The sequence below is a fragment of the Squalius cephalus genome, assembly GCF_949319135.1.
Source record: "Squalius cephalus genome assembly, chromosome: 3".
Classification (NCBI taxonomy): Eukaryota; Metazoa; Chordata; class Actinopteri; order Cypriniformes; family Leuciscidae; genus Squalius; species Squalius cephalus.
In genome coordinates this window covers 34,183,367-34,211,331 of record NC_137124.1, presented here as the reverse complement: position 1 = coordinate 34,211,331, position 27,965 = coordinate 34,183,367, and the positions used below count along the sequence as shown (strand labels likewise).

The 27,965-nt window shown below is 36.3% G+C and overlaps 1 protein-coding gene across 1 annotated transcript; it reads right to left on the bottom strand.

The window, feature by feature from the left end:
- Nucleotides 1-34: 34 nt before the first annotated feature.
- On the bottom strand, nt 35-27,965 carry LOC307155452 (USP6 N-terminal-like protein). Its single transcript, XM_079866075.1, has 14 exons — nt 27,809-27,965; nt 13,109-13,182; nt 10,827-10,912; nt 10,041-10,080; nt 9,117-9,197; nt 8,725-8,832; nt 7,740-7,849; nt 6,413-6,461; nt 6,217-6,337; nt 5,473-5,567; nt 5,280-5,345; nt 3,380-3,479; nt 3,010-3,162; nt 35-2,395 (listed from the first exon to the last, which is right to left on the bottom strand). The coding sequence occupies exons 2-14, from the start codon at nt 13,172-13,174 to the stop codon at nt 1,647-1,649; spliced, it is 1,824 nt and encodes a 607-aa protein (XP_079722201.1). The 5' UTR covers nt 13,175-13,182; nt 27,809-27,965; the 3' UTR covers nt 35-1,646.

Here is a 27,965-nt window from a genome sequence, read left to right as displayed (position 1 = left end):
CAACAACAACAACAAAAAATCTGAACAACCCACACCAGATTAGAAAAGTTCTATTTCTGCAAATCTAATTCAAACATAGAATAACAAATTAAATAGGTATATTTACTATATACAGACTGAATAAAACCAAAGCCTTTTGGTTGGAGTTCTCAAAACTCCTTAAAAGGAATGTACACTATCCATAACTCAAATAATGTACTGAAAACATATTTTGAATTTGGGAAAAAAAACTGATAACCATGACATTTACAGAGAGGCATCTGACAGAGTCCACACTGTAATAGAATTTAAAACCATCAATGTCTTAATACAATGGCATAATAATAACAATACATTGCTCATTTCAGACTTACAATAGGTTTACACTGTTATTCTGAGAGGCAATACAGCTGCTTAAAAATGCTTAGAGAACCTGTTTGGATAATTAATGACTGTATAATTACTTTACTTAAGAATACTTCCATTGTTTCTATTTTCTCCGTTTAAGATTACAATTTTAGTTTTTGCATTGGTCTACATATAATGATGAGAAACATCATCTGACAAAACAATTCATAACCTTCAAAGCATGAGTTTGTTAAAGCAGTTGAAATAAACCTGAAGCACTTCCTGGGTACAGCCTTCCAGGACCAAATTATTATTATTATTATTAAGTAGGCTTATGCTAGATGAGGCCATCAGAAAGCAAATCTGACATTAAAGTTATTTACAAATACAAAATCCTAGAAGCGTTAAAATACTATACTCTAAAAAGCTAAATGTACAAAATGTTCGCACAAATGAAAAATGTACAAATACCAAATGTATAGAAAGTTGTGGTTAGAGGTGACAGAAAAATATGGTTCAATCTTGTTAAAGGCCATGTTTAATATTGCCATCAGCTTATCTATATGGGAAGTTAAATTGCAGCTGTCTCAGTGAAACTGTGCCAGATCGTTTTGAGCCATACTGCCCTATCAGAATGATAAATATTGGCTTGTGGACTGCAAAATTACCATAAAGCTGATATCAACAAACAATTCACATCACAAACGGAGCCTATTTGATTATGACCATTAAAATTACCACACACTACAAGTATATTACTCTGTACCTTCTTATCTGAAAGGGTAAGCTACTGTGTCATTTAACCTGGAGTGGAATGTGATAACAAATAATTACAATATTCTGTCAAGCCATAGCATATTAACCACTGGTTGATTCTGAATGTTAGAAATCACTATAGTTGAAAATCAGTCATTTTGCAGTGCGGTTCAGAGCATGTCTTTCCATTACAGCTAATACCATTACATTATATTAGGATACAGAAATTGCAAAGACATTGGCGGTGTTGTGGTGTTCTTAAGTGACGGTTCTGTGCAAACCATATCCAACTAAGAGAGTCCGGAAGAAAAGTCAGGAGGCAGTTGTTCATAAAACAATTGACTATAAGCTGAGTTGTGTATTTAACAGTGAGCCGGCTCACTTTTTTATGAAGACTTTATCTTGGTCATACGTGCCAACTGTAATGTTTGTACAAACGCGTCCAGATTCAACCTGAACAAACTTGAGCTGCTGAAAAGTCAAATATTAAAATACTTGCTTTTATCAATAATGCTTTCCACAGGAACACTGGCAAAGCACTTGAACAAAAGTTAGTTGGCGGCTTAAAATGTCTCTGACTTGGGCAAGTGTTGGCTGGTTGGGTGTTGAAACAGAGGGTCTGAATGGACGGTGGGAATTGGTTTGTCAGATAACTGTGACTGCTCGCAGGCTGTTGAGGATGTTTTGGGCGACATGGAGAGTCTCTCTGAAGATTTGTCCATATTCTGACTTTCATCATCTCCCACCTCTCCATTTTCAGAGCTGGATACACTGGAATGCTGCATGGAAACATTGTCCGAGGGTAAGTCACTCTCCACACTGCCCCCTACTGTCTCTGAAGTGTCCTGCTCCAAGTTTTGAGATGTTTGTGAAGCCATTTCACCAGGTGATGTTTCAGCCACATTTGGAGGACGAGTAGAATCGCACAGCTCCGGTTGGTTTTGGGTCTTATTAATCTCTGGGACAGGAGGTTCGTATGGAGGAGGCCATTCCCCGCCGTCCTCAGGGGCTCCTATCATTCCGTCAGGTGTGAGGGGAATCTGGCTGTGCACTAGAACCGGGTCGGGTGACGGGAGGGGTGACATGCTGCCGGTGCCTCCATCTTTGTAAGGCTTCTTGTCCTGTGGAGGGCTGTCATCTAGCATGATGGACTCCTGCAGTAGAGAGATGTGCAGAGAGGCTGGTGGCCGTTTGATGAGCTGGGCTTTGTTGGGCGTATCTTCTGAGAGGCTCGGTTTGGGCCTTTTGTCCGGAGTCAGAACTACAGGCAGCTCCAGACCCAGAGGTTTCCTTGGAAACTCATCAGGCTTAGCTGTGAACACAAAAATAATAATGAACTAAATGTAGGTGACCTACATAAACTGTGGCAAAAAATATAATGAATAATATAATGAATACAGATCCTGAATACAGATTTTGCTGTTAAATGTAATGTATTCCTGTGGTGGCAGAGCTGAGCCGTTACTCCAGTCTGTAGTGTCACATGATCTTACAGAAATCATTCTAATATGCTGATTTTGTGCTCAAGAAACATTTCTTAATATTGTCAATGTTAAAAATATTGTGCTGCATGTGCTCCATTATACATTTTTCAGGAAGTAATTAGCATTTATTTGAAATAAAACAATTTTGTAACGTTATTCATGTATTTACTGTTACTTTTGATCAATTGAATGTGTCCTTGCTAAACCCAACTTTTGAATGGTATAGTATATAGAGTATTACTTTATATTATGTTATAAAATTGTATATTATGTCAACTAAACGAAATATTCTTTTACACATTCTGTATATGAGGGATAAAAAGGGTGTATGTTTCACAGTGAGCTCTCCTAACTAAGTTAACAGTGATAAAGGCATTCAAATGACAACACATAAGTGAACAGATTCATGCAGTCAGATATCATATAAAGAAAATAGCTGAACCTGGTGGTGGGAAGTCAAGCTTCATTTTGCGAAGTTCAGACATAGATACTTTAAGCTGCTCTATGACAATGTCATCATTGAGGTAGATTGACTCTCCTATCTTCTCCTGCAGAAACTCTCTCAGGTCCTCCAGAGACATCTTAAGCAAACGTTCTGGACATAAGTAGGTACAGTAAGTTTTTCATTTCACAGTGAAGAATCATTAGATTTCCATAATGCGCTGAGAGGTTTTAATTTAAGTCAAGACAATCAGGTCTATTTAGGGTATGTAGTAAATAGCTCTATGAAGTTGTTAATGGATATGGAGTAGATTTTGAGATCTTTGCATTAAAATTGTTGTTAATTTAGTATTGTAAAAAGAGGAACTCACTTTTGTGGAGATGAAGGGTGGTGTAAGCCATGGCTGTCAGAACTTTCTCGCCCTCCAGGATGAAGATATCCCACAGACGTAAGGTCAGAGTGAATGGGGTCTGGAAAAGGTGACATGTTTGTGGATGAACTATGACCGGCAGCTCAATACAAAGGCCCTCACAGCATAATGGACAATCTAAATCTGTAGAATCTTCATTCTCAAATACAGTTTTAAACTGGGGCCTCTGTTGCTCTAAAGCTGATCTCCCTCAGCAAGGATCCTGCCAGTCCACAAGCACAGCTCTGAAACCGAGCTGGACAGGATTCTGCAGTGCTGACAGTGGCTGCTCTCTTTCCTCCAGAGCCAAACCCACAGGATTGTGTGTATGTGCAGAGTAAACATTGAAACACCCTTGTCTGCCTGCTAATTGCACACTTCTCCCTCTATCAAGAGGCCCTGAAAAAGAGAGGAAGAAACACTTTCTTTCAACCCCTTTCCTTCATTTTCTTGAAACCTAATTCCTCTTCGCCAAGTCCACCAACCTCAATCTACATTCCCATACTTTACAATGCTGTATTGTGGCTACTTATTAGCTATTTTCAAATGAGACTGTCACATATATCACCAGCCTGTACTGAACCTAATGAGGTGTTTTTGATCAAATTTAAGGTTATTCAAATAAGTTGGATGTCAGAAACTAGTGGTCAGAAGCTTAGGATAGTAGTGCACTGTGCCAAACATCAACCAATAACAATTTGTTTGACTTAAGACATGGGCGTTGGTCACTCACTCTACCAAAACTGTTTTCCTCATGTAACCAAAGTGAGTCCATCCATCAGAGAGCCCTTTTTAGGATGTTTCTTAAACTGGGGGTACTTTTATGTCCTCAAAACCTACTGACCCCAAAATTAAGTTTGAATTATTTACCATTTATTCATTATTTATTTTCACTACTCTTTACAGATTTTAATGTTGTACTCTTAACCTAGACCTAGACTTTCAATATTGCAATATGAATATCTATTATAAATATATAAATTGGTTGTGTTCACACAGGTTCGATTAAACAAACTGGTGCGATTGCTCTATTAGCACGGTTCACTTGAATAAGTGTGAAAGCTGCCATCCGAACCCTGGTGCGCACCAAACAAGTGGATCAAGACCTCTGAAAAGTCCACTTCCAAACTAACTCTGCTGCGGTTTAAGTGGAATATGAACACAGCACGGACCAAAGACATCTAAACAAACCAAAAACAGTATGTGATGTCAAAGATGTGACTCTAAAATGGAATGCTCAAGCATACCTGTTTTTTTTCTCATCATATAATACTTTGTTTATCATCACAGTTCAGTAAAGGCATCAGAACCGCGTTTCCTTGCAGCAGATCTTTGTGTGTGTGATAGAGGAATTCATGCCACTGTTTTGACTCCTTTACACATTTTATAAGATCAGACCCTATGAATGCTTTGCTTGTGACACTCAATTTCAATTCCCCTTTCTGTATCCACATCTATAATATCAATCAAAACCTCTGCCTGTGTAAATCTGAATGTCCACTTATCACCTCAAGGTGAAGTTTTTAGCTGAGCAGGTCTCACTGCCAGCACCTCTTCATATGTTTTTCAGTCCCTCGATGGTGGAAGATAATCACGGATTCTATCAGAACACTGACTCACCAGTTGCATTCAAATAAAGCCAAAACTCCACCTCCGTTTGGCTTATGAATCACCACTTTTAGGATTGTCTGCAGTGACCTGATCAGGCACTTTAATATACACACAGCTGATATATCATTTCCTTGGCTTTGATGACTAAGCTTAGCATATGATTGAGCATGTATACCTATCTACTAGTCACTGCATACATAACACACTTGTCAGTTAGGTTACAATGCATCTGCTGAGATCAAACACGTACCCTGTCAATAAAACACTGGAGGAACCATTTAGTGCTGTAAATCCCACAGGACATCTGCTCCTTATCCTGATGCGAGTGCATGTAAATGGAAAAGAAAAGAAGAGAACTCAGCAATAGAGAAACTATTTAACTTAACTAATCTTACAGGTTCTGAGTACATTTTGCAGTATTGTGTCTGCCAAAGCAATCTTACCAAATGCTTCTTCAGTTTGGGTAAAAGTTTGGAGAGAATCTGGTCATGGTGGTTTTGGAAACGCTGAAGTTTGGGAAATCCAGGAACAAAGAATCCTGTGATGGGCAAATGTGCAAGTATGAAAAAAATTTCCCAACAGAAGACCAACAAAAATACCCTGTGTTAAATTCTAAAGTGTTATTTATTTAATTTAGGGTCAATAAGACTTTTCTTTTTGAAACAAATAAATACTTTATTAAATTGATCAAAAGTGGCAGTAAAGAGATGTAGAATATTATAAATGATTTCTATAAAAAAAGTTGTTCTTTTGAACTTTCTATTCGTCAAGACACACAACTGTTTTCAACATTAATAATGATAATAAAACATGTTACCTGAGCTGCAAATCAGCATATTAAAATGATTTCTAAAGATGCATGTGACATTGAAGACTGCTAATTGGCTGCTGAAAATTCAGCTTTGCCATCAATTTAAAATACATATTTTTTCAAATAGTTATTTTCAAACTGTAATGACATTTCACAATAATACTGTTTTTTTTTTTTTAATCAAATTAAATACAGGCTTGGTGAGTACAGTATAAGAGACTTCTTTCACACACATACACAAAAAAAACAATAATAATAATTATTGACCAGAAGTGTGCTTTATGTCATAAAGTCTTATGAAGTTTACATAATATGCTAGCAATTAAATCAACATTAAAATTCTTAGCCACAAGCAGAATAAATGAGAAGAGCTCACCATGCATGCCATGTTTCTGATTGGTTAAGAGCTGTGACAAAGCCCAGAATGCATCTTCTTCATTCATGAACATTAACAGAATGGCAGCAATCTGACTCATGCCCTGGCAGTAACTCACTTCCTGCAGACAAGAACAGACAAAGTCAGCTATTATGTAACATCTCTTTATTAACCATGGATGTGATTGCACACTTACCGTATTGTAAACAGAGTACGCAGTGAGCACATGAAACAAAGACTGCTGCCTGTGAAAAGAAAAACAGAGTTCTCAGGCTCAAACTCTCGTGTTGCTCACTTTACTGAATGTCACATCATCGGTGATACAAACACACATCAACAACACACAAACCAACATCCATATTTTCCCACAAAGATGCATTTGTTCCTTCAAATTACAGTGGAGCCCCTCCCATCGTGTGTGAGCATTAATGACACCCTTCAGATGAGCAAGACTTTCCACTTGGCTCTCTAAAGCCTGCAATCTATTAAATCCTCAGTGACATCACTCCCATTTCTGGCCTGCTGGGGGAACAAGCTCTCAAAATCGAGAAACCAGTTCCAGAGGTTGTCTGCAGAAGCAGCCAATAGAGAACAAGATGTTGATGAACATCCACTCTGCCTTTTTATATTTCTCTTATACAGAATATTTGATGCACACTAACGTTCAAAAGTTTCTTCTCCTTGCTGAATAAGACTATTAAATTCTATAAGATGTGTAAAGTTGTTGTTTTTCACATCTTACTCACTTGAATGGTAGTGTATACTACCGTGTGCTGCATCATCATTGATACAGTAAATAGTTGGATATAACACATTACTAAAGCACTTACAAAACCGATGGAAGAAATTTTTGAGCAAACTCGTAATTTAATTTAATAATAAACATATACATGGTCTCTGTTTTGTAAATGTGTCTGTGTTTTATGGTCAAATCTTAGGGCCTGTTTCAAATGGCACACTTGGTTTGGACTTGTGGTCTCATAGCCTTGACTTCGGTGAAGTCCACATAATCTGAGATGCCATTTGGGACAGGGTGTTAGTTGATTCTGAAATCAGTCCTGCAAGTACAAAGTTTCCTATATGAGAACTGTATGAAAATTCCATAGGAAGACAATCAATTCCATATACTAATATATAAAAGTGAAAGTGGGCAGTTTGTTACAGGTTGCACGTGATCTCTTCAGGCACACTCAGATAAACCATTTATGAGCCATTACTGTCATGTGAAGTTTCAAGAGCTGAGTCATAGTAAACTAGTGTAGTCTGAAAGCCTGTGGGAAAAATCTGTTCTAGGTCAAGTGTTTTAAATGCTTTGTCAGTGTACATATATTACATATAGTGGCAGCATGTAAGTATGCTAACGTTACATCACTGAGCAGCATTATAAGATAAGTGTTTTTATTGAACGAGTAGGAGGAGAACAGAACAGAGCAGAAGAAGCAGAGCTGCAATGCATCGATGCATCTACAGTAATTAAAGTTATCTCATCATAGCACATTTGAATGCATGTGTGTTTTACTTACTTTACACCAAATCGATCCATAAACATGATGTGGTTTCGAAAGGTCCTGTTGATATCAAGGTCAATCTGTTTGATTTCGGGAGAGTACAGCTGGGCTTGCTCCTTCATTCTCTGTCAATCAAACAAACGGCTTTATCAAAAACAGTTTCATCTTTGACATACTACCGTGCATTACAAGATGACCTTAGAAGACAACATCTCTAGGTTTGACTTTTATAATATTGAATGGGGTTTATTTTGCCACGATTTTTTACAATACCGTTCAAATGTTGCATTTATTTGATAAAAACAGTTAAAAACAAATATTGTGAAATATTATTACAATTTTAAATAACTGTTTTCTGTTAACTGTAATTTTTATATATTTTCAAATGTAATTTATTTCTGTGATGGCAAAGAATCCATTAGTTCAGTCTTCGGTGTCACATGATCCTTCAGAAATCACTGTTATATGTTGACTCAAGAAACATTTATTATTATCAATGTTGAAAACTACTTAATATTTTTGTGGAAACTGTAATACAGTTTTTCCAGGTCGTGTGGCAAGTATACAGTTAAGAGGTCATTACACAAAAATATTTGACCATTAAATACTGCTAAATATCAATCAGAATCAAGTATTCAGGACAGCTGTGTAATGCATTTACAAAGCTACTAAAAAACTGTATATCAACACCAGGGGTACCATGTTCAGCGACATGGTGGAGGCTACAAATACTTCCTGCTAGTTGTAAAATCTCAGCAGCTCTGAAGGTTTGTTTAGCTTGTGTTTTGTTCCCTCCTATCTCTTTCCATGCCATATATCAGCCATCTGTCTGTTTTCAGATCACACTCTAATCCCTATGAAATAGCTCTACCACAACACCACTCCAGTAATCCCACTCTCACCAAACACCCGGCTTTAGGCCAGCAGAGACTCGCGGCTACATAGTGTCCATAGGAGCTATTGCGTGGGAATGTATATGCATGGATGTTTTTTCCCTTACCTCATATTTTCCTGCATTGTCGCTCTTTACTTGCTCAACATCCAGTAGCAGAGCCCAAGCCTGTCCTCTCAGCTGTAGTGGGATGCCTTTATACACCCGCTTAATCATCTGCACAAAGACACCAGGAGTAAGTGCAAGTGTGTGAGTGTGGTTTAGGTATATGTTATGGGGACAAATTGTCTGCACAAAGATAGCAATATACAAAATCCTTGTCCTTGTGGGGACATTTTTGGTCTTATAAATCAAATTAAGTGATGTTTTTAGAAAATGTATAAATGCAGAACGTTTTCTGTGACGGGTAGGTTTAGGGTTAGGGGATCGAATTTGTACAGTATAAATAATATATTATTATTTTCAGATGAATGATTGCAGCCTCTATATGTGAAGCTCACCCGGTCACTGTTTCTGTACTTGTTCCAGTTCTTCAGCATCTTCAGCCATTTCTGCACCCTCTCAATCTCCACCTGTTTTTGCTGCACAGGGGAAAACAATGAGATCTGATGAAAAATTATTTGCTATATATGTATATATATATATATATATATATATATATATATATATATATATATATATATATATATATATATATATATATATAAATGTTTAATTTCTGTTTAAATTATTTTAAAAAATAACATCAACCATCATCATCATAATTAATAATAATAATAGAAAATGATGATAATAAATGTTTTAAGCTGAAAGAATATGTCATCAGTGGTATATGGTGCATATCACATGCTTATAATCCTTAGGTCCATTAACAGACTGGTATGAATATAAATATCTGCTACATGACACAAACAACCCTCCTGTTTTTGTTTTTTTTCTAAGTAATATTTCTTTCCTCATATGTACAAGTACTTCGGGATTAGATGCAGGACAGGAATTCAGATCACCCTGCTGCTATTAACATCTGTTCTGAGGACAGCTTTCACTCTTTCCAACCTTAGTGTTTAACCTTTATGTGCCACAACACGACTGCACAAATGTCAGCTGGAAAATGCATCTGCCACCTCCACGCTCTGAATATCACATGGGAACACACCTCCAGACAGTCCAGCTGTGTTTGCCACACACTCTTGTATACTAAACGCTCATGTCTGAAGGTCACCATAAGCCTGTTTACAAAAGAGTCTCCACACTGCTACTGATTCAGTCTGTGATCCTTTGTTTTCTTTTGTGTTTCTGTCTGTGAATATCATCTTTCCCACCATTCTACAAAATACTATTTTAATAGTATATTCGCATGCTGTTTGAATGTACTTCACCTGTATACTATATTTACATGCTTAATTTATGTATGTCTACATTACCTTCTCTTCAATGGCACTGGGTGTGGGTAATTCTTCTTCACTGAGGGAAAAATAAACAGGTAAAAACACTATACCAACTAATACTTTCATACAATCACAAACATTCCTGTTTGGATGGGATTAGGTTTAGACCCTGAGAAGACCATCTGTAATTAGTACTGAGGTTGTGTGTCAGATGTGTTTGATTCAGACAGAATTAAAACCGCAAAGTACACTAGCGTTCAAAAGTTTAGGGTCTGTTTGATTTTTTTTACATGTTTTAAAAAAAAATCTCAATCTTACCAAATTCAATTTATTCCTTTGAGAAAATTATGATTTGCTGTTCATTTCTTATTATCGATTTTTAAAACTCAAAAGAAAATAGTTTTTAAAAAAACTATTTTGTTACATTTTGTCTTTACTGTCACTGTCAAAAATGCATCCTTCCTGAATTAAAATATGAATTTCTTTCAAAAGAAATACAAATATATTACAGACCCCAAACTTTTAAATAGTAGTGTATGTCTTGTAAATCCCAACTTTGCATAGACTTATAAGTGAAAACTAATTTGTTTCCAACAGCATTATAGTCTTAAATCGCTGCTTTAGGTTTACATATGCTGACAGACAATGTTTGCTGATAAAAAAAATGCAATGAATGAAAAAAGACACTGTCATTATGAGTGACAATTTGTTTCAGACAAAATAAAAATAGCTTTACGGGGATTTAAGAACATACAGTTTGAGTAAATGCATGTTTCACTTGACAATATGGAAACTGAATGCTGGGTTTTACCCAGGACTTACTGAAGAAATCCAAAGCGATCCGTAACTCTGTATATGCTGTAGTCTGCATCCTCCCAAGGATCGATCTGAACCCCTGCGTCTCTACCCTGAAATACACACATGAGCCAATACTTTATTTGGTCTAATTTGCACACAGACTTTGTAGAGTTTATCAAAGGTGCAACTGTTCCTCCAATTCCAGGCCACTTTTAAGCATCTTTAAAGGCAACAGTTCTGAAGTTCTATACTTTCGTGAGTGATTATATTATTTTCATAATTATATAAATAATGGTAATGTAATAACACATTGAATGCTATGCTATGATATAATTACATATTATTAATTATGAATATGAAATAAATTTAGAAATATGAAATAAAATTTCCTAGTGATCATGGCAGCAGTAAATCTGTGATTAAAGTAGGCAGTTAACTGTGTGTGACAATGTGAGCCAAATCAAATTCTGCATTTATTTGAACTGACTAGGTGGTTGACAGTTTTAAAATAATAAGTAAGAAAGTAAATAAATGTTACTTTAAACACTTGGGCACGTTGCAGTTTTTATAAACTGAAAAAAGAACTTGAATAAAACAAATAAATATAATATGCAACACATTTTTGCTCAATGGGTTCATATTAAGACAGTTTTAAAATAATAAGTAAGAAAGTAAATAAATGTTACTTTAAACACTTGGGCACGTTGCAGTTTTTATAAACTGAAAAAAGAACTTGAATAAAACAAATGAATATAATATGCAACACATTTTTGCTCAATGGGTTCATATTAAATGACTTGTCATTTCACTGAATATCTACATTATCACAAATGTGTACATTGGTGATCTGAATCTACCCCTCATCACTTTTTGCCATGACTGATTTTGTCTTCATCCCACCCCAGTGATGCATATACTGTAATACAGGGGAAACATTTCTAATAGTCGAGCTGAAGCTTTCATTTTGTTTGTGTGTCATAATTGGCAGTTCTGTGCTGGGACTTTTCATTTTTAATGTGTTGCCGAGTGGTCGATGCAATTGTGGAAAACGACAGCAGCAATATTCTCTCTAGCACATAGCTCTCCACACACTTTACTGTGGCTCGCAAAACATCCTAGTGAAATTACTAAATGCAAACAAATGTGTCCCAACTCTTGTCATAAAACCAATGCCATTGAGTGCAGCTGACGTTTAAAAGCTTTCCCAGTTGGTGTGGATTGATTCCCTGAGGGGGGACGGCTGCTGCTCTCCTGCCCTCTTCTCAACCCCATGGTGGAGAGAAGAGTGGAAAGCAGTGATGTGTGACAGACAGCCAGGGATTATAGTCTCAGTGTTCCCCTAATTTCAAATGAGTCTGTTAGAGAATGTCATGATGTGCCATGGTCAAATTGATCACCATGTCATCCATATAGACCACAAACACTTTGTTGGTACAAAAAAACATCTTCAGTCTGTTGCACTAGCACATAAAACTGCCTTTAACATCTCCCAACATTTTTTCCCTCTTTCCCTAAGGGAGTTTTCCTTACCACAATATGTATTGTGAAAATCGCTATACAAATAAAAACCGGCTTGACTCAGCAGCCACAAAGGTCATAGCACATGTGAACAACCTCAAAGGTTAGAGGTAGACAACACAGTGCAAAATAAACAGCATCTACAACATTCAAAATTCATACAGCAACATACAGTACAATAATACATTTCCCTTGCTAATAAAAGCTAATGCTCAGCATAAACATCTTCAAAACACATCTTCAAAATCTAATCATTACACTAGTGTTCAGAAGTTTGTGGTTGGTAAGATTTTTAAAGTGTTTGATGCTCACCGATGGCGGCATTTATTTAATCAAAAATACTGTAAAAAAAAAAAAATATATGTTTAAATGTAATTTAATCTTGTGATGGTAAGCTGAATTTTCAGCATCATTACTACGGTCTTCAGTGTCACATGATCCTTCAGAAATCATTATAATATGCTGATTTGCTGCTCAAGAAACATTTCTTATTTTTATAAATGTTGTAAACAGTTGTGCTGCTTAAAACATTGATACATTTTAAGTAACACCATACATAACTTTACTGTCACTATTGATCTATGTAATGCATCTTTGCTGAATAAAGTATTAATTTACTCACTTATGAACTTTAATCACAATTCTGGAACAGACATTTTTATTACTAACTCATACTGTACATTAAAGGAAATAGGCAAACTTGAAAAAGTTACAGAAAGTATCAAGTATTCATACTTTTTCAGTGAATATCTGATTAAAAAAAAGTGAGAGAAAACAGCACAATTTACCTTATTATATTTAGAGATGATCTCAGCACGTTCCTCTGCTATCAGCACCTCTATGTCCTTCTTCATGTCAATATCTAGAAATACAGCACATAAAAAAAACAATTAATGACAAGGAGAAAAAAAGAATACTGACAAAAGCTGAACAGTCTGGAAGACAGATACGTTAAGTTTTATTTGGGGGCTATATGTTTGTAAAGATCAGTATTAAAAAGGGTAACTTTTAGGGTTAGGAATCGAAAATGGATTCCAATTCTGGAATTGGATACTTAAGGTCAGGAATCGGAAATTTGTAGTGAAAAGACACAATAAATATGTTTGATAAAGATGTTTGACTAAATGTTTTTACTTACTGGAATCGAAAAGAATTGGAAAAGATAAGCAGAATCAGAATCGCCAAAATTCAAATGATACCCAACACTATAGTCACTTTGCCCTATGAGCGCAACATATTCATCATTTAGACTGAGGAACTGGTCCAAAATCAGATCTTTTTGGCACTTGGCAACCTGAGCGCTCATAATGTTTTTTAAGATTCTGTTGGTCATATAAAGGCCTTGACTGTCTCAGAAACATTATCCCCATGGGAACCTCAGAGCCACGGGAAGGGAACAAAGATTCCCGCCAGGCTTCAGCTGTCTGAGAGTGCTGTGTGTCTGCTGAGTCTGTCACACACACAAAAATAGAAACTGACAAACACAGTCACCCACCCTAGGACACAGCGTTGCATGGCATGCCATCATATGTCATATTCAATATTTCTAGCCCATCACCAAAACATACCATCTGGCATTTAAATCTTCAATAAGCAGGAGAGACAAAAACACAGTTAAGTATTTCTCTTAATGACAACTAGTCACTTGACCCTCATACCCAAATTAAACAACAAGCGCATCTGTTTAGTTTGTACAGTATCATTGATGACATTTCCTGATGTATTTAGACAGGACACTCCTGACAGGTGTCAAAAAATATACCATAATGATTTTTATCACTATGGCCTTCTCTTCTGCCCCTTTCCCAATTTTTCCATCACTCTCATTGTTTCTTCAACTTGAAGCTTATTCCAATCATAGAGCTGATAAGTGCTGACGCAAGTACAAGTGAACAGAGAAGCTGATCTATGTGTTTCATAAAAAAATTATAGTAAGTGGTTAAAGGCATCATCAGGAACAATAATGGTTTGAGAGAGAGTATGCTTAGATGACTTTAAAACTAGCAGAACTACAGGAAATAATTATGTGCCTGTGAATTTTTTACTACTCAATGAGAAAATAATTTACTCCAAAACCCATACCACAGTTTGTAAAACTAAAGGAAAGCAAATGACTTTACTAAGCATTTTTGCTCAGCCTACTGGCATTATATTACATTGTATATCCTCTCACTAAAATCGCTCTCTATGTCAGTTTTAAAAATGGTTTAAAAGGGCAGCTGAGGTAGTCCAGATCATGGCTTAGCCATAAGAAATATTAAAAACATGTCAGATTATATAATGCAACACAACAACACTTTAGTGTAAAAGTAGTGCTCTGCAAAACTCCCAAAGCCTTCAAATAATCCAAACAATATTTACAGAGAAACAATAAAGAGCTTATGCCACAAAAACAATATGCCATATAATGTCACATTTCCTCAGGAAAGCCATTCAAAGTTCACAGATCATTAGTGAGCTAGAAAAAAAGGGAGGAGCATTTTTGATATTATATATTAATTTAATGTAGACTATGTTTGAATAAATCAAGTATCGCGAAAGTGTTTATTACAGATACAGTTTGAATGTTTATATTAAATTGGAGTAAAAAATAATTTTGGTGTTTCAATAAAAAAATGTATTATCAGTTTTGTGAATTCTTGTTAACCCATACACAAAATAGTCACCTTCAAAGAGACTGATCTGAAATCTGGATAAGATGGCCTGATCCCAAACTTACATAAACCAAGATGATAATCTGTCAAACACCCTAATCCACATCCCTAAGGATAAGTGCAGAAATCCTTCCTTCTTCTGAGGAAAGCAGTGTCGTCATCTGCCACCTTTGCAGCAAGCAGCAAAGGCTTAGGTTATGCAATATGTGATGAAACCCCAGATTATAACCCTCCAAATTGTCATTCTGAAAGTACAAATGCTTGGTCTAATCCAAAATACCAAATTCATTATAACATATGTTTTCAGTTATTCATACAACCTCTGATGCACAAACTTGGACACATCATCAGTGTTGTTTCCCGGCGTTATTGGGTGTTTCTGGTCTTTCAACAGACACCCTCTTCCAGGCGACCCGAATGAGTTTAATCAAGCCATGGCCTGTGTCCAAGTGGCATTTTACTATCCCCCCATGTCACCCCTTTTCAGCCATAGCCATTTTGATGCACTCTCTGCAGCCTCCATGCTGTTGCTGATGGCTCTTCTCCGGCTTGCACCAGTTATTCCCAGCATTCAATAAGCCTTGCTGAAGGAAGGACCTGCAAATCTTCAGCAACTCACCTCCACTGTAATCCACCTGGTTTCCCACCCATTCCAGCAGCAGGCCTCCAGCAGTCCCTCATACTTCTGCCCTTTTTCTCTCCTGTGCCTCTTCCATCCTCTCCTCCCAAGGCACAGTTAGCTCCAGTAGGATAAGCTGTTGACTCCAAGACCAATATGATGTCTGGTCTAAGCATGGACTGGATGATGTGTGCTGGAATTTTCAGCTGTCTATCTAGGTCAACTGTCATCACCCAGTCTCGTGCTGTGTAGAGCAAGCCACCAGGGTTGTTTTTGCCATCATCGTGGCTGAAGTGTTGGCGCTTCTGCTCTCATTAATCCCCCTGCTGATTGCCTCAGCTAAGGTCTTGAGGACTTGATCGTGTCACCAGCGATAACGGCCATTGCCCAGGAGAAACTGCTCAAGATGTGTTCAAGAGAGCCTGTCTATCAGGGTGCATGCTGGAGTTTCTACCTCGCCCCAAACAAACAGGTTGGGAGGACGTTGTAACTTGTACACCCCTTGAATCAAAACCTTGATTCTCTGAGGGTTCCATTTGCTGATATCCAGCCAGAAGACCTTCCACTACGTTGTCTGCTCCAACTTCATCCTGACACCCAGTTTCTTCATTGCTACAACCCTACTTTGCTTGCTCGTTCTTCCTCCACTGAATCATTCAATTCTTTCTAAACGCGCTTGCATAACGGTCTGAAACTATTCAGATTTGTTCGGACCACTCTGTCACTGAATAATCTGAAGCGGTTTCTCGGTCAGTACAGTAACAACAAATAGTGCTGTTTTCAGTTGTTTCACTAGTTGTTTCAGTACGGCCCAGCACAGAGTTGCGTTTACTCCCGGTCCCGGACACTATTATTAAACAGCATTGTCACAACCAGTGGGAGGCGTTTCAATTCGACCGACACCTCTGTTACAAACCACAAATCACTTGATGATTTAACTAGTATTAAATCAGATGAAACAGCCTCAACATTCCCAACAAGTCTGATGAAGAAAGCAGGAGATACATTGTGCCATGAACAAAATTAGAATACTTTAAATCCCCTAATCACCACCCTTACAAACATTTACCATGCATGTACTGTAGTAATTTACCATGGTTTGGGCAGAAATGTGGAATATTTATATTGAATAATACTATAGTCATTTATATTGCATTCGATTTATTAGATTGGTAGAGGAATATATAATTCATTTTTGTTATGCAATTATGTCAATTTCTTTGTGAAGGTGCGTACAGTTTTTAACCTGGTCTAATCTGTTGTGCTGTCACAGAGACTTAACCTAGCTTTATTTTCATTTCTTACATTTACCATTGCCTAATAGAATAAAGTGAGTAATTTTCTCTGTATGCCTTAGGCCACATCATACTTTTTTCCCTGATGTCCACTTAAAATGCACCAAGAATAGTAGTAATAATGTTTTAGATAACTATTTTCACCTTTTTCATTAACTCTATAGTTAAACAGGCAAGTTTATTTTTGTTGTTGCTGATATGCCTTTACAATGTATGTAAATGTATTATTTTACCTGGGTAACACACACAATTTTGATTCTTCCTCAATGTATTAAAAACATCTCCTACTAAGAAAATATTATAATTGAAATACTGTATTTTCATTGAATGGTGGCACATCATCAAATCCCTGCAAAACCCCACAAGTCATCTGCAAATGCATTTACACGGCCTCTCATTGTGAGGTACTATCAGCAATGCAACGGCAGATGCTTTCTCAGGGGCTTGAGGACTGTTTGATTGATACGATAGATGACAGTCCCCAAAAGGAGGGACAAGAGTCAATCAGAAGAACCTGGATCCAATATTATTTAAATAATCATGAATATAACATGGTGATGTGGAAACTATCTGCTTTTTTTAAGCTTGGGCTGCTGCGTTTGACTTGAGAACGAACGAAGAAAAACTGATTTAGTAGCTCTGTTGGTCGGTGCTCGTACCATCCCCGTTTCAAAGAGAGAGAGAAATGGATGCCTTACTGGACACATTGATGAGCAAGCATTTCATACAGACCCATCAGCTGACAGTACTGAAAAGACTTACATTCGGCTGGATTTATTATTATAGATCATTCTAATATCAATAGGGATACAGCAATGACTGAGAATTGTTTATAGTACACTATTTCTAAATATTGTACAATATGGCAAAACCATGGGCTTGTATCCCCTTCATACTCATTTAATTTTTTTGTGAAGCTTCAATAAGATTCCACCCAAAGCTCATTTGAAAAACGTACCTATACATACAATTCACTGCAGTTTCCAGCTGAAAAGAACATTAGAGACAGTAAAAAAATCATTAATAACATCTGTTGAAACAACAGAATCCAGTGTGTAACATTTTATAGAAAATCTTAAAAAAGGGGGCACTAAACCAAATGGATTTTGCATAAACTGCCTGCCCCAAAAAAAGGAAAAAAAAAAGAAAAAAACATTTGTGATCCACTTTTTCTTCGCAATTTATTCCTGTTATCAAACACGGAATGAAAAAGGGTTTAACAGAGGCAAGTTCCTCAATTCACTGGATCAAGCAGTTTAGTTTCAGTTATTTCTGAGAAACAAGCATGACAGAAATTAGGCCAAGACATTGTGTTCTTGTTTGAATGGAGACTGGGTGGGGTTTGTATTTGATCACTTGTGTCAGTGTAAAAAAAAAAAAAAAGCCTGTTTAATTCATCTGGACTTTCCATTTTAGGCCTGACTGCTGTAAACTCTATTTAAATAAACTCTATTTATGAGTCAAATACAAGGGAAAATGTTGACCTGCGGGCATAGATCTTATACAAGGTGCCATAAATAGCCATTTCTCTAGAGAGCTGGAGTCTAACGGTTGGCTCTCTAATTGTTTCAGCTCTCACTAGTATATGGAATGACAGGCCTTTCTGCTGAAAATCTTCCCAGCTGGATGTGGAACTCCACGCCTGACCTAGAAATCACTGCCCACTGGCCTCCAAAAATACGGACACTAAGGATAGAATAGAGTCTCACAAAATCAGAAGCATGTTTTATGGCAGTGCAGATTTTATGTTATGTTAAAAAGTTCAAACAGCAATTTAAATAATGTAACATTATATAATAACTGATTGATGTCATCAACAAACATTAAGGTTCATATTCTGCTGTACATTACATAATGAAATAATGTTTGATATTGTATTGACAGTTATTATAAAAAGTCCCTTTGGAATATGTTTCAGTGATGTCACAGCAATGGTGATTTTGCTGTTCACTCAACTGAAGAATATTGGCGAATGAACACAAATGCACACCATGACTTACGTATGACAGTAAACATGAGTGAATAAATGTGGGCTAAAGCTCTGAATTATTCATGTGTGCTGAATGAGGGCTATGTTTGTTGGCAAGCATACATAATATGAGGTATTCAGCATTTTTAAACAGCAATATGCATGCATGGCATTTGAGCTTATTTGACATCTTCCAGAACAGTTTCAAATGAAAAGATTTACTCATTATTCTTGATATGTGTCAAATAATAAACAAATAATTTAACAAATAATTTGCCATCGCTATTAGTTATTATCATACGGTCTCAATAAATAATCTTAAACGTCAAAAGCCATGTCATAATTTTATTTGAGAAATGTGTTTTGGATAAAAAGCTGGCAGGAGTTTATACAAGGTAGTTCTTTCAAAGCTTGTCAAAAAATCATTGTGTTCGGCTCAACACAAAAAAAGGGCTTCAAGTGGAATAGATCTCATTCTCGAGTCATTCTCAAAACATTCCAGTACACCTTCTAAACTAATTTCAAAGTGTGACATCAGGCCTTGTTGGCCAGGCTGCTAGGTGAACATGGAAATATGAGTATAGCATTGTTATGACAAGAAAAAAAAAGACTACAGTTCCCTTTATGCTAAAAAACAACAACACAGAGGTCAAGGTTTAAACAAGCCAAGTCTGGGCGGTATGACACTTTTTGTTTGAGGAAAGAGTTGTAATTTGGATGGGATTAAATAAGCATCCAGTTCTGCTCTGTTGACATTTACTGCTCCGACGTAAAAGGGAGAAGCTCAACATTTGGAGCTGGGGAGAGTAACAGTCGTGTGGGGGAGAGCAGTTGTCAATGTTCGTGCCGGGACAACTGGCATCAATTGCACCGCCATCTGGGTGGGCCGTCGCTGCCTCGTACTAGCTAGCTCACAGATGTAGAGCACTTCAACACACTGAGAGAGCCTTGTCCTGGCTGAGAGTCTTCACACACACAGTGGGGGCAACACTGAGACCAACCATTAATGTGGCAAGTTGTTTAGTCAATGTACATTAGTTCTGTGCTGTTGTTTTATTTGAGCACAAGCATATGGCAGTGACAAGTGTTAACATCTGAGTAACTGATAAGTGAATAACAGTATGCTGGAATGTAGGGCTGCACACAATTTTGATGAAAAATGGGAAATGTGATAACTCGTATCCATATGCGATATGATAATGCTTTTAGTATAATTCAATTTAAATTATGTTTAGATTTTAATTTATTTATTATATTCTAAATATTAATAAAAACTGAAAATGATATAACCAACATGTTTCTCAAATCTTAAAATGATACAACCAACAGGTTTCTCATTCTATTTTTTTTTTAGAGAAGAAAGCCACCCTAACTTACGGTGGCTGAGAGAGCTCAACGCGCTGCAACAGAAGAAAACACATGCAAATAGAAAAACACCCGCAAATTAAGAAAACATCTCCATCAGTTTCACAAAATATGTGTGCTCCAAATACAGAAACACGCTTCAAATAGCACAGACCACAATGGAAATGTTTCCAGGGGACCCCAGTAAGTGACGGACCTGGCTGGGACGTGCTTATTGCTGGTGAGCAATTGGGGACTTTGGAGTGAGCAGGGCACTTGTGTGCCATTATGTAGCCGTTTGGATCGCACTTGGTGAAGGGAGCAACGAAAGAAACGTAATTTCCTCATTATTTTCACCTGGGATGTTCCCATGACAACGCAGTGTCCATCAGCTGAATAGCTGTTATTACCAGAAATATCTTATTATTGCTGTTAACATAACTGTTGCAAATAAATATACATTTCATACAAAAAAGTTTTTAAAATATGAGTTATACTGTATATCTGTGTGAATGTCTCAACTTTAAAACTTGCCGTCTCATCTTTGGACCCTGCATTACCTAACATTTCTTACGAAACTTATTTAAACATAACATGACAAAATTGTATGTAACTGATGTAGGCTATAGATTAAAATCTTACCCTCATGTTCTTTTTCTCTATCTTTTTTATTTATTTTAGTTTTCAGCTCATTGTTCTTTTCTCATTAGTATTCTGATGACATTGAACATGTTAATACATTTTGTATATTGTATACAAAGATGTATGTCATAAACATGTCATCTCTGTATGTTTTGCAATAATAATAATAATAATAATAATAAAGTAGACTTTGAGCTGTAAGCACGTCCCAGCCGGGTTCGTCACCCCTGGAAAAATTTCCGTTGTGGTCTGTGCTATTTCAATATGGCATTCTGATTCCCCTTGAATCAGAATAAATTCTCGAATTATGTTGTACTTTAAAATCTTGAATTAATGATATCTGCAATACATTCTTGTTGGTTCTGTTCTGTTTATAAGGGGGGTTATTGCTCCTATTTGCAGTACGTTTCTGTATTTGGTTGTGTTGTGAGTATTTGGAGCACACATTTCTGTCAGCACCACTATCGTCAAATACGATTGACAGTTAGCATACAGTTAGGATTGGCGGTATGGTTCCTTTCTGGGCAAGAACTCCCAGCGCAATCGCATCCATGCAGCCTAGCATAGATAAGAGCAGGGAGAGGAGCAATACCCCCCCTTATAAACAGAACAGAACCAACAAGAATGTATTGCAGATATCATTAATTCAAGATTTTAAAGTACAACATAATTCGAGAATTTATTCTGATTCAAAGGGAATCAGAATACCATACTGACTGGACAAGAGGAGGATCTGGGGATGGAGGAGGGTAATTAGCTGCTGATAATACTGAAGGAGCTTATATATGAATGCAGTGATAGGTGTCGTATTCCTATAGACGTGTATCAGCTGAGAGTCAGCTGATGCGAGCTTGACTAACATGATCTGCCAGAACTGACACTACACTTAATGTGTTGTGAAACTGATTAAGTTGTTTTCTTAATTTGCAGGTGTTTTTTCTATCTATACTAACTTCTGAAAGTGAACAGCTTTAGCTACATAAAAAGTAAGTGTCATCTTAACGTCAGTGTAAACCAGGGGGGTTAGGGTTTCAGGTCTACATTAGGTTTATTTAACAACAGAAATTGAATAACCAATTGTAAAAAATACAAAAATATTTACTGTATGAATTAAATATACTTGAATCTTATTGAAGCTACAAAAGTTATTCACTCAAGAACACACAGAGGGAAGCAGGTTTATAAAGCTGAGGTCTAGGGATGTAACGATTCACTCAACTCACAATGCGATACAATTCACGATACTGGTTTCACTATATGATTTTTTCACAATTTATTTTTTACAAAATTAGATGTAAGACAAATTATAAATGTAAAAGTATCATTTTATTTCTCAGACAAAATGCTGCACATGTCTTTGAAAAACTGAAATATATTTTATGTCAAATAATAAAACAGTGTAATTTTTTTTTTAATCCCCAAAAAGTCCCTCCAAAGAGATCTTCCAATGCTGTTTTCTCTGGAGGAGGATGTTTCAGCTCAGTCTGTCTGTCTGGCCACTGGCACCTTCTCATCCTGCGCAGAGGAATAGCAGAAACTAAAAGAATACGTAAAATTTAAGTACAACAGCAACAGGGGTTTCACATAGTTATAAAGGCAAGATTGTAATATTATTTGTTATAATTTGTATCATTACACTTCCAAGAGTTAGAAAAACAGAACACATTTAGAAAAATATGCCATAATAATCAACAAATTATAAAAAAAATAAAATACATGTACACATTTAGAGAAAGGGATAGTAAAATAAATACAACACCTGGTTCTGCAAAAGCACAGCTTTCTCCTTCAGTCTTCTTTGGAATACACCCTCGTGCTGGTCTTTCTCTCATAGCCTCATATCTTTTGACATGAAAACATTGATGCACCTTGCCAATTAATATATTTTACATGCAAACGGAGGTGACTGGAGCATCTTACTGTGGTGACTATTAGTCTTCGGAAAGTCAAAATAACACCACACCTCCGATTTGAATGAGTCAACGTCAACATCTAAGCTTGCCATCGCTATGTTTGCTAAACGCTCGCTCTGCTCCGCCCCAGTGTCCACGCGCACCGTCCATAACGCTAGCTACAACTTGCTTGCTGCTATTGTGCCTGTAAAGCTAGGTCTAAGTATACAGCTTTAGCGCCCATGCTGTTTAAAACATGTATTGCAATTCGTTTAACATATCAACCGATAGTCACATATTTTTATCGATTTTCAACCGGCTCGGAGTGAATCGTTACATCCCGCTGTCACTTTAAGAGCTGCACGGGTCCAATATATTGTTACACACATGCTTTCTTTCTCAACTGTTACCCCACTTAAGACATAACTGACTATGTTTACGTGAATACTCACCAAGATGGGCATTTTGACATAATTTTGTGTGTATTTGGCCATGTAAGCTGCGGAAGAGAACTGAAATCGGGATTACGCTTCCAGTGTACATGAGTAGGCCCTACTTTGCTTATTGCACCTAACAACATTAAGCATGTCACATTTATGTAATGGTCATGTGTACAGTCTATTCTTGGCTGTCTGTGTCGACCTGAAACTTAGAAATATTGCCCTACTGGAATAAACCAGATGATCCTAGATATACACAAAGTACTAATTAAAAAAACAAACAAATTATATAATCTGAACAACTCCCCATTAAGGTCTGAAGAAAAAATATATATCTTTGATGGAAAAGCAAATCCTGGAGAGGAAAAACTAATAAGAATCTAAAACCTGAAGTATGCCAAAACAAAACATGTGGTAACACTTCAAGTGGTTGAAGGAAGGAAATGTGCAATACCTACAGCCATATGAACTGAAATAAAAAAATTAAAATATGTCTCATGTTGGAGCCATGGCCAGTGATTAATGCAATGCTCTACGTAAATTCAATATTAGAACAACTTGCTTCTGCACAAAATGTGCATACACAAGTGAACTTGAACTTAAATAACACGTTCAGCAGAATCTGATGTTCACTATTTTCCCCTAACTGAGATAATGTCTTAAGAATTTGAATAATAAGTTGAAGCGCATGCATGGGCTAAATGTATATGTGTAACAGCTCAAGCTAATTAAATGTTGTCATAGACTCTATGACATAGAGTTTCCAAAGGCTTAATTTGTGACCTACTATACAGGTGACTTAAAAACAGCAATGTTGAACAAGGGTTGAATAATTATGACAGCTGAGCTGTATTACAAAAAAAAAAAAAAAAAAAAAAAAAAAAATCCTACATTTAAAATATTACAGTACTTTATATTTTATTTAACATTGCTCTGGATCTTTTTACTTTTGTAAATGATTACAGTCTCTGGGGGGTTGTTGAATTATTTATTGTTATACATTTTTTTTTATTTTTTAGTTCATTTTTTAGATCAGATATTAAACCCTACTAATGCATTAACGAACTGTATTCACTTTTTGCATTCCAGGGTCTGTTTGGACCTGGTGGAACATACGTTTATAAAACAGTATTTATGAAACCTATAACGCATGATAACTTTCGTTAACTCTACAATAAGTAAATCCACTTCACCAGATAATTAGGCTGCTCTTGGACAGCGATACCATAGAAATATAACGCGACCGCAAAAATGGAAGTTCAAAGACAATAATTTATTCTAAAGTGGCTGCACGCTTGTTTGTCTGGCGCATATAAGATATATTTATATGAGGAAAAAAAAAAAAAGCCCAGCATAATTTCATGCCAATCATGTGTAAAGCAACAGTTCCATTTTGGGTCAAAATGGACCCGGATGCAAATGGTGTAACAATTTAGTTTAAATAGTTATATCTCTTACATTTTCGGTAAAGAAAAAATAATAAGTTATGTGTATTTCAACTTTTTTTTCAAATTTCGATTTTTTTTATTTTTTAGTTTTTTATTTATGTACCTCTGCTTGGTCAAGATGGACCCAAATGCATGGTTAAAATGATAAATAAATGCATGATGTAGTGAATAAGTAATTTTGTTGAATAATTGTGAGCTCAATATTGACCAAAATAATTGTGATTATGATTTTTGCGGGCAGGCCTAATACATCTTATGAGATATTTCTTAAAACTCCACAGTTGCCACAAAGATTTTCTCAGTAGTCTCAAAAGTAAGAAGGAAACCCAGAGAGTAAGTTGATTAGTGATTTGGGGTTTTTTTTTTTTTTTGCTTCACCTTGTACAGTGTCACCTTGTGTGAGATCGATAGAGCACTAGTGATCACCTTGGTAAATCAAAAAAGGTAGTCATAGCCAAGCAGCCAATGTATTGAGCTATGTTGCTCATTCAGGTGATGCAAGTTTGCGTCTGGTTGTTTAAGTCAGGAAGATTCATTTCAGATCCTTCTCCCTTGTCATTTCCTGTCCCACTTCTCTACTGTAGCTCACAATACAATAGGGAAAAGACCAAAAATAAAACTTAAAAGAAAGACTTGAGATTGAGGTAGCTCATTTAGATAACCCTCAGTGATGAGAGATGTTTTTAATGTCACTGTAACAAGTAACCACTGAATGATAAAGCTGTACCCACATGGGGCTGGATAAAAAGCTTTTTATGCAATAAAAAAGAAAAAAAAAAACAGATTAAATTATTGTTCTTGAGCAGATTTATAAGAATAACTAATCCCTATGACATCAACAAAGACCAGCAGAAGATAATAGTCTAGTCTCAGCGTCAGACGGCAACACCCACAGACCTCCCTCAATCCATTCACTGACTGTCTAAATAATACATATTTCACTCAAAAAAGACTGAAATTACCAATTCAAACCTAGAAACAAAGTAGTATTAAGTGTTCTGCCAATTTACATTCACACGTATGCATGTACTGTAAATGTATGTAAATGAGGAATTGTGTTGAATAATAGTCCAAACTCAGAGAATTTTTTTTTTTTTTTTTCCAGAATAACATGCAGTGAGGTCCAGACATTTTGCCGGAGTCAAAAGTCTGGCTATGCACAAGCACACCTATCACTAAACAGTTTATTTGTCTGCCAGATGAGCAGTGTTTATGTTCAGTGGCTCAGCCATCCATAAACAGAGCCAAAGCAGTGTGTTAAACTGGTGTGCATGTCCATCTTAGTGTCTTACAAATCCTGAGATCTGAAACGTTGAGCGTTCATCTCAGGATTTGTAAGACTGGACACAGTTCTGAAATCTCTCCTCTGAACATCAGTGAAAAGGTGCATCCCATATTTTAAAACAATCTCAGAAAATGAATTAAAAGATTATAAACAGCATGCACTAACACAGATTTACACAACACTCTTAAAAATAGCCTAAATGTGCCAAATGGGGGTTTTCACAGCGATTCCATAGAAGAACCATTTTTGTTTCCCCAAAGAATCTTTCAGTCAACAGCTCCTAAAAGAAGCTTTTTTCTTCTTCTTACTGTGAAAAAATATATATTTTTCCACTATAAGAACCTTTTGTGGAATGGAAATGATCCATGGATGATAAACGTTCTTCATGGAACCATAGAAGCCCATAAAGTACCTTCATTTTTAAGAGTGAAGGTTGGAATTGAGACTGTGAGAACAGAAATGTGGGATTTTTTTAGTTAGGCTATTTCTCTCTGACCTACAATTAAAAGTCTACAGACCCGTATGAAGGCTAAATAACTGTGAAATACAGCCAGAAGCCCACCCAAAAGCTTACACAGATCTATCACTGGCCTACTTCCATCTACTGAACATCTGTGTGTGGAAATGCAAAAGCTGGATGATTTACCCCTAAATATGTGTGTTTGTGTGTGGGAAGAGAGAAAGAGAAACACTGGCCATGTTTACATGCACATCAATTTCTGATTAATGTTAAAACTATTTTAAAAGAAGAAAAATAAGTTTAGGCTACATGCTTCACAGCTACTGTAATATTATTGTATGCATGTTATCAGCATTATCTAAATGAAAGACTTGCATGTTATTTTTTTCTCTCTTGCTATTACTATTACTATGCTGTTATAGATTTTTTTATTTTTGTAAAGATATATTTATTGGGAATATACATTCAAATGTGAAATCATTCACTTTAATCAAAACAATTAACAAGATATTGGATAAAAAATGGATATTAATCAACTCCTTAATTCTCAATAAAAGTGTAGTGAATTGCAAAATGTAGGCCATTAAGACCTACAATTATAGGTCATATTTTTTATGCTTGTAAAATGTTAGTTAATGGTATCTTCACAGTCCACACCAAACAACGTGTTTCATTTATAACGTAGCTTCTTGCTGTCTGTATTAATATTCCTCAGAAATACTTTTTAAATTACACAAATGTGAGAGCAAAATCTTTAGTGGCCTATCTCAAGAACTCAAGAAACAGCAGTTTAATAATAGGCTAATATTCTGATTATAGAGGTATATTCCAATAGCAGTAAAGCAGAATAAAGGAACCTGTATGTAAGCACTAAATCCAAAATAGTATAATAAAAAGTGCATAATGGTCATTGAAAAAGATGAAATGGATTATTCGAAATGCAGAATCAAAAGGAATGCATCAAAGATGTGTCTAGATTAGAACATGGAGATTCCATCACCGAATCACCTGAACTGAGCCAGAATGAAGGACGCATTTCAGAGGTGTGATGCAGAGAGAATGTTTGTAAACAGCTTCAGTTTAAATCCGCTGAAAGTGAATGGGTTCTCGCTGCTTTCTTCTGCATTTTCATTCACTGGTTCTTAGAATGACTACCAACTGGACGTGTATTTTGAAAACAGGCGACAAGACACAAATAACCGAGATGTTGATGCTACATATGGTGGGTTTCAAATCGCTCTCACTCCAGCTGCAAAATACATTCTAATGAGAATCACTTAAAATGACACTCCGTTGTGTCCTTGCAGTTCTTTTTGTGTAATGGATCTTGCATAATATCACTGTTATGCTATGCAACATCCAGTAACAGTAAGAATGGTGAACCAGATGCCATGATATCGAATACATAAATAAAATGCGGATAAAGGGAAAAATCATTACCGTTTATTGTGAAGACTCTTCATTCCTTCGTCGCTGAAAACATGGGAGGTAAAGCGGAGCGAATAGCTAAAATCCCGTGGCGAATACAATAGCTTCATCTAAAAGCATTGAGAGCAACGCAAGGCAGCACGTCAGAGCGCACAGACTGTAGAAGCCT

Coding starts and splice junctions, on each gene's coding strand:
- LOC307155452 (XM_079866075.1), bottom strand. CDS start 13,174: ATGAAGAAGGACATAGAGGTGCTGATAGCAGAGGAACGTGCTGAGATC. Junction 10,913..13,108: donor TCATCTCTAAATATAATAAG/GTAAATTGTGCT, acceptor TGTGTATTTCAG/GGTAGAGACGCAGGGGTTCA. Junction 10,081..10,826: donor GATCGCTTTGGATTTCTTCA/GTAAGTCCTGGG, acceptor TTTTTCCCTCAG/TGAAGAAGAATTACCCACAC.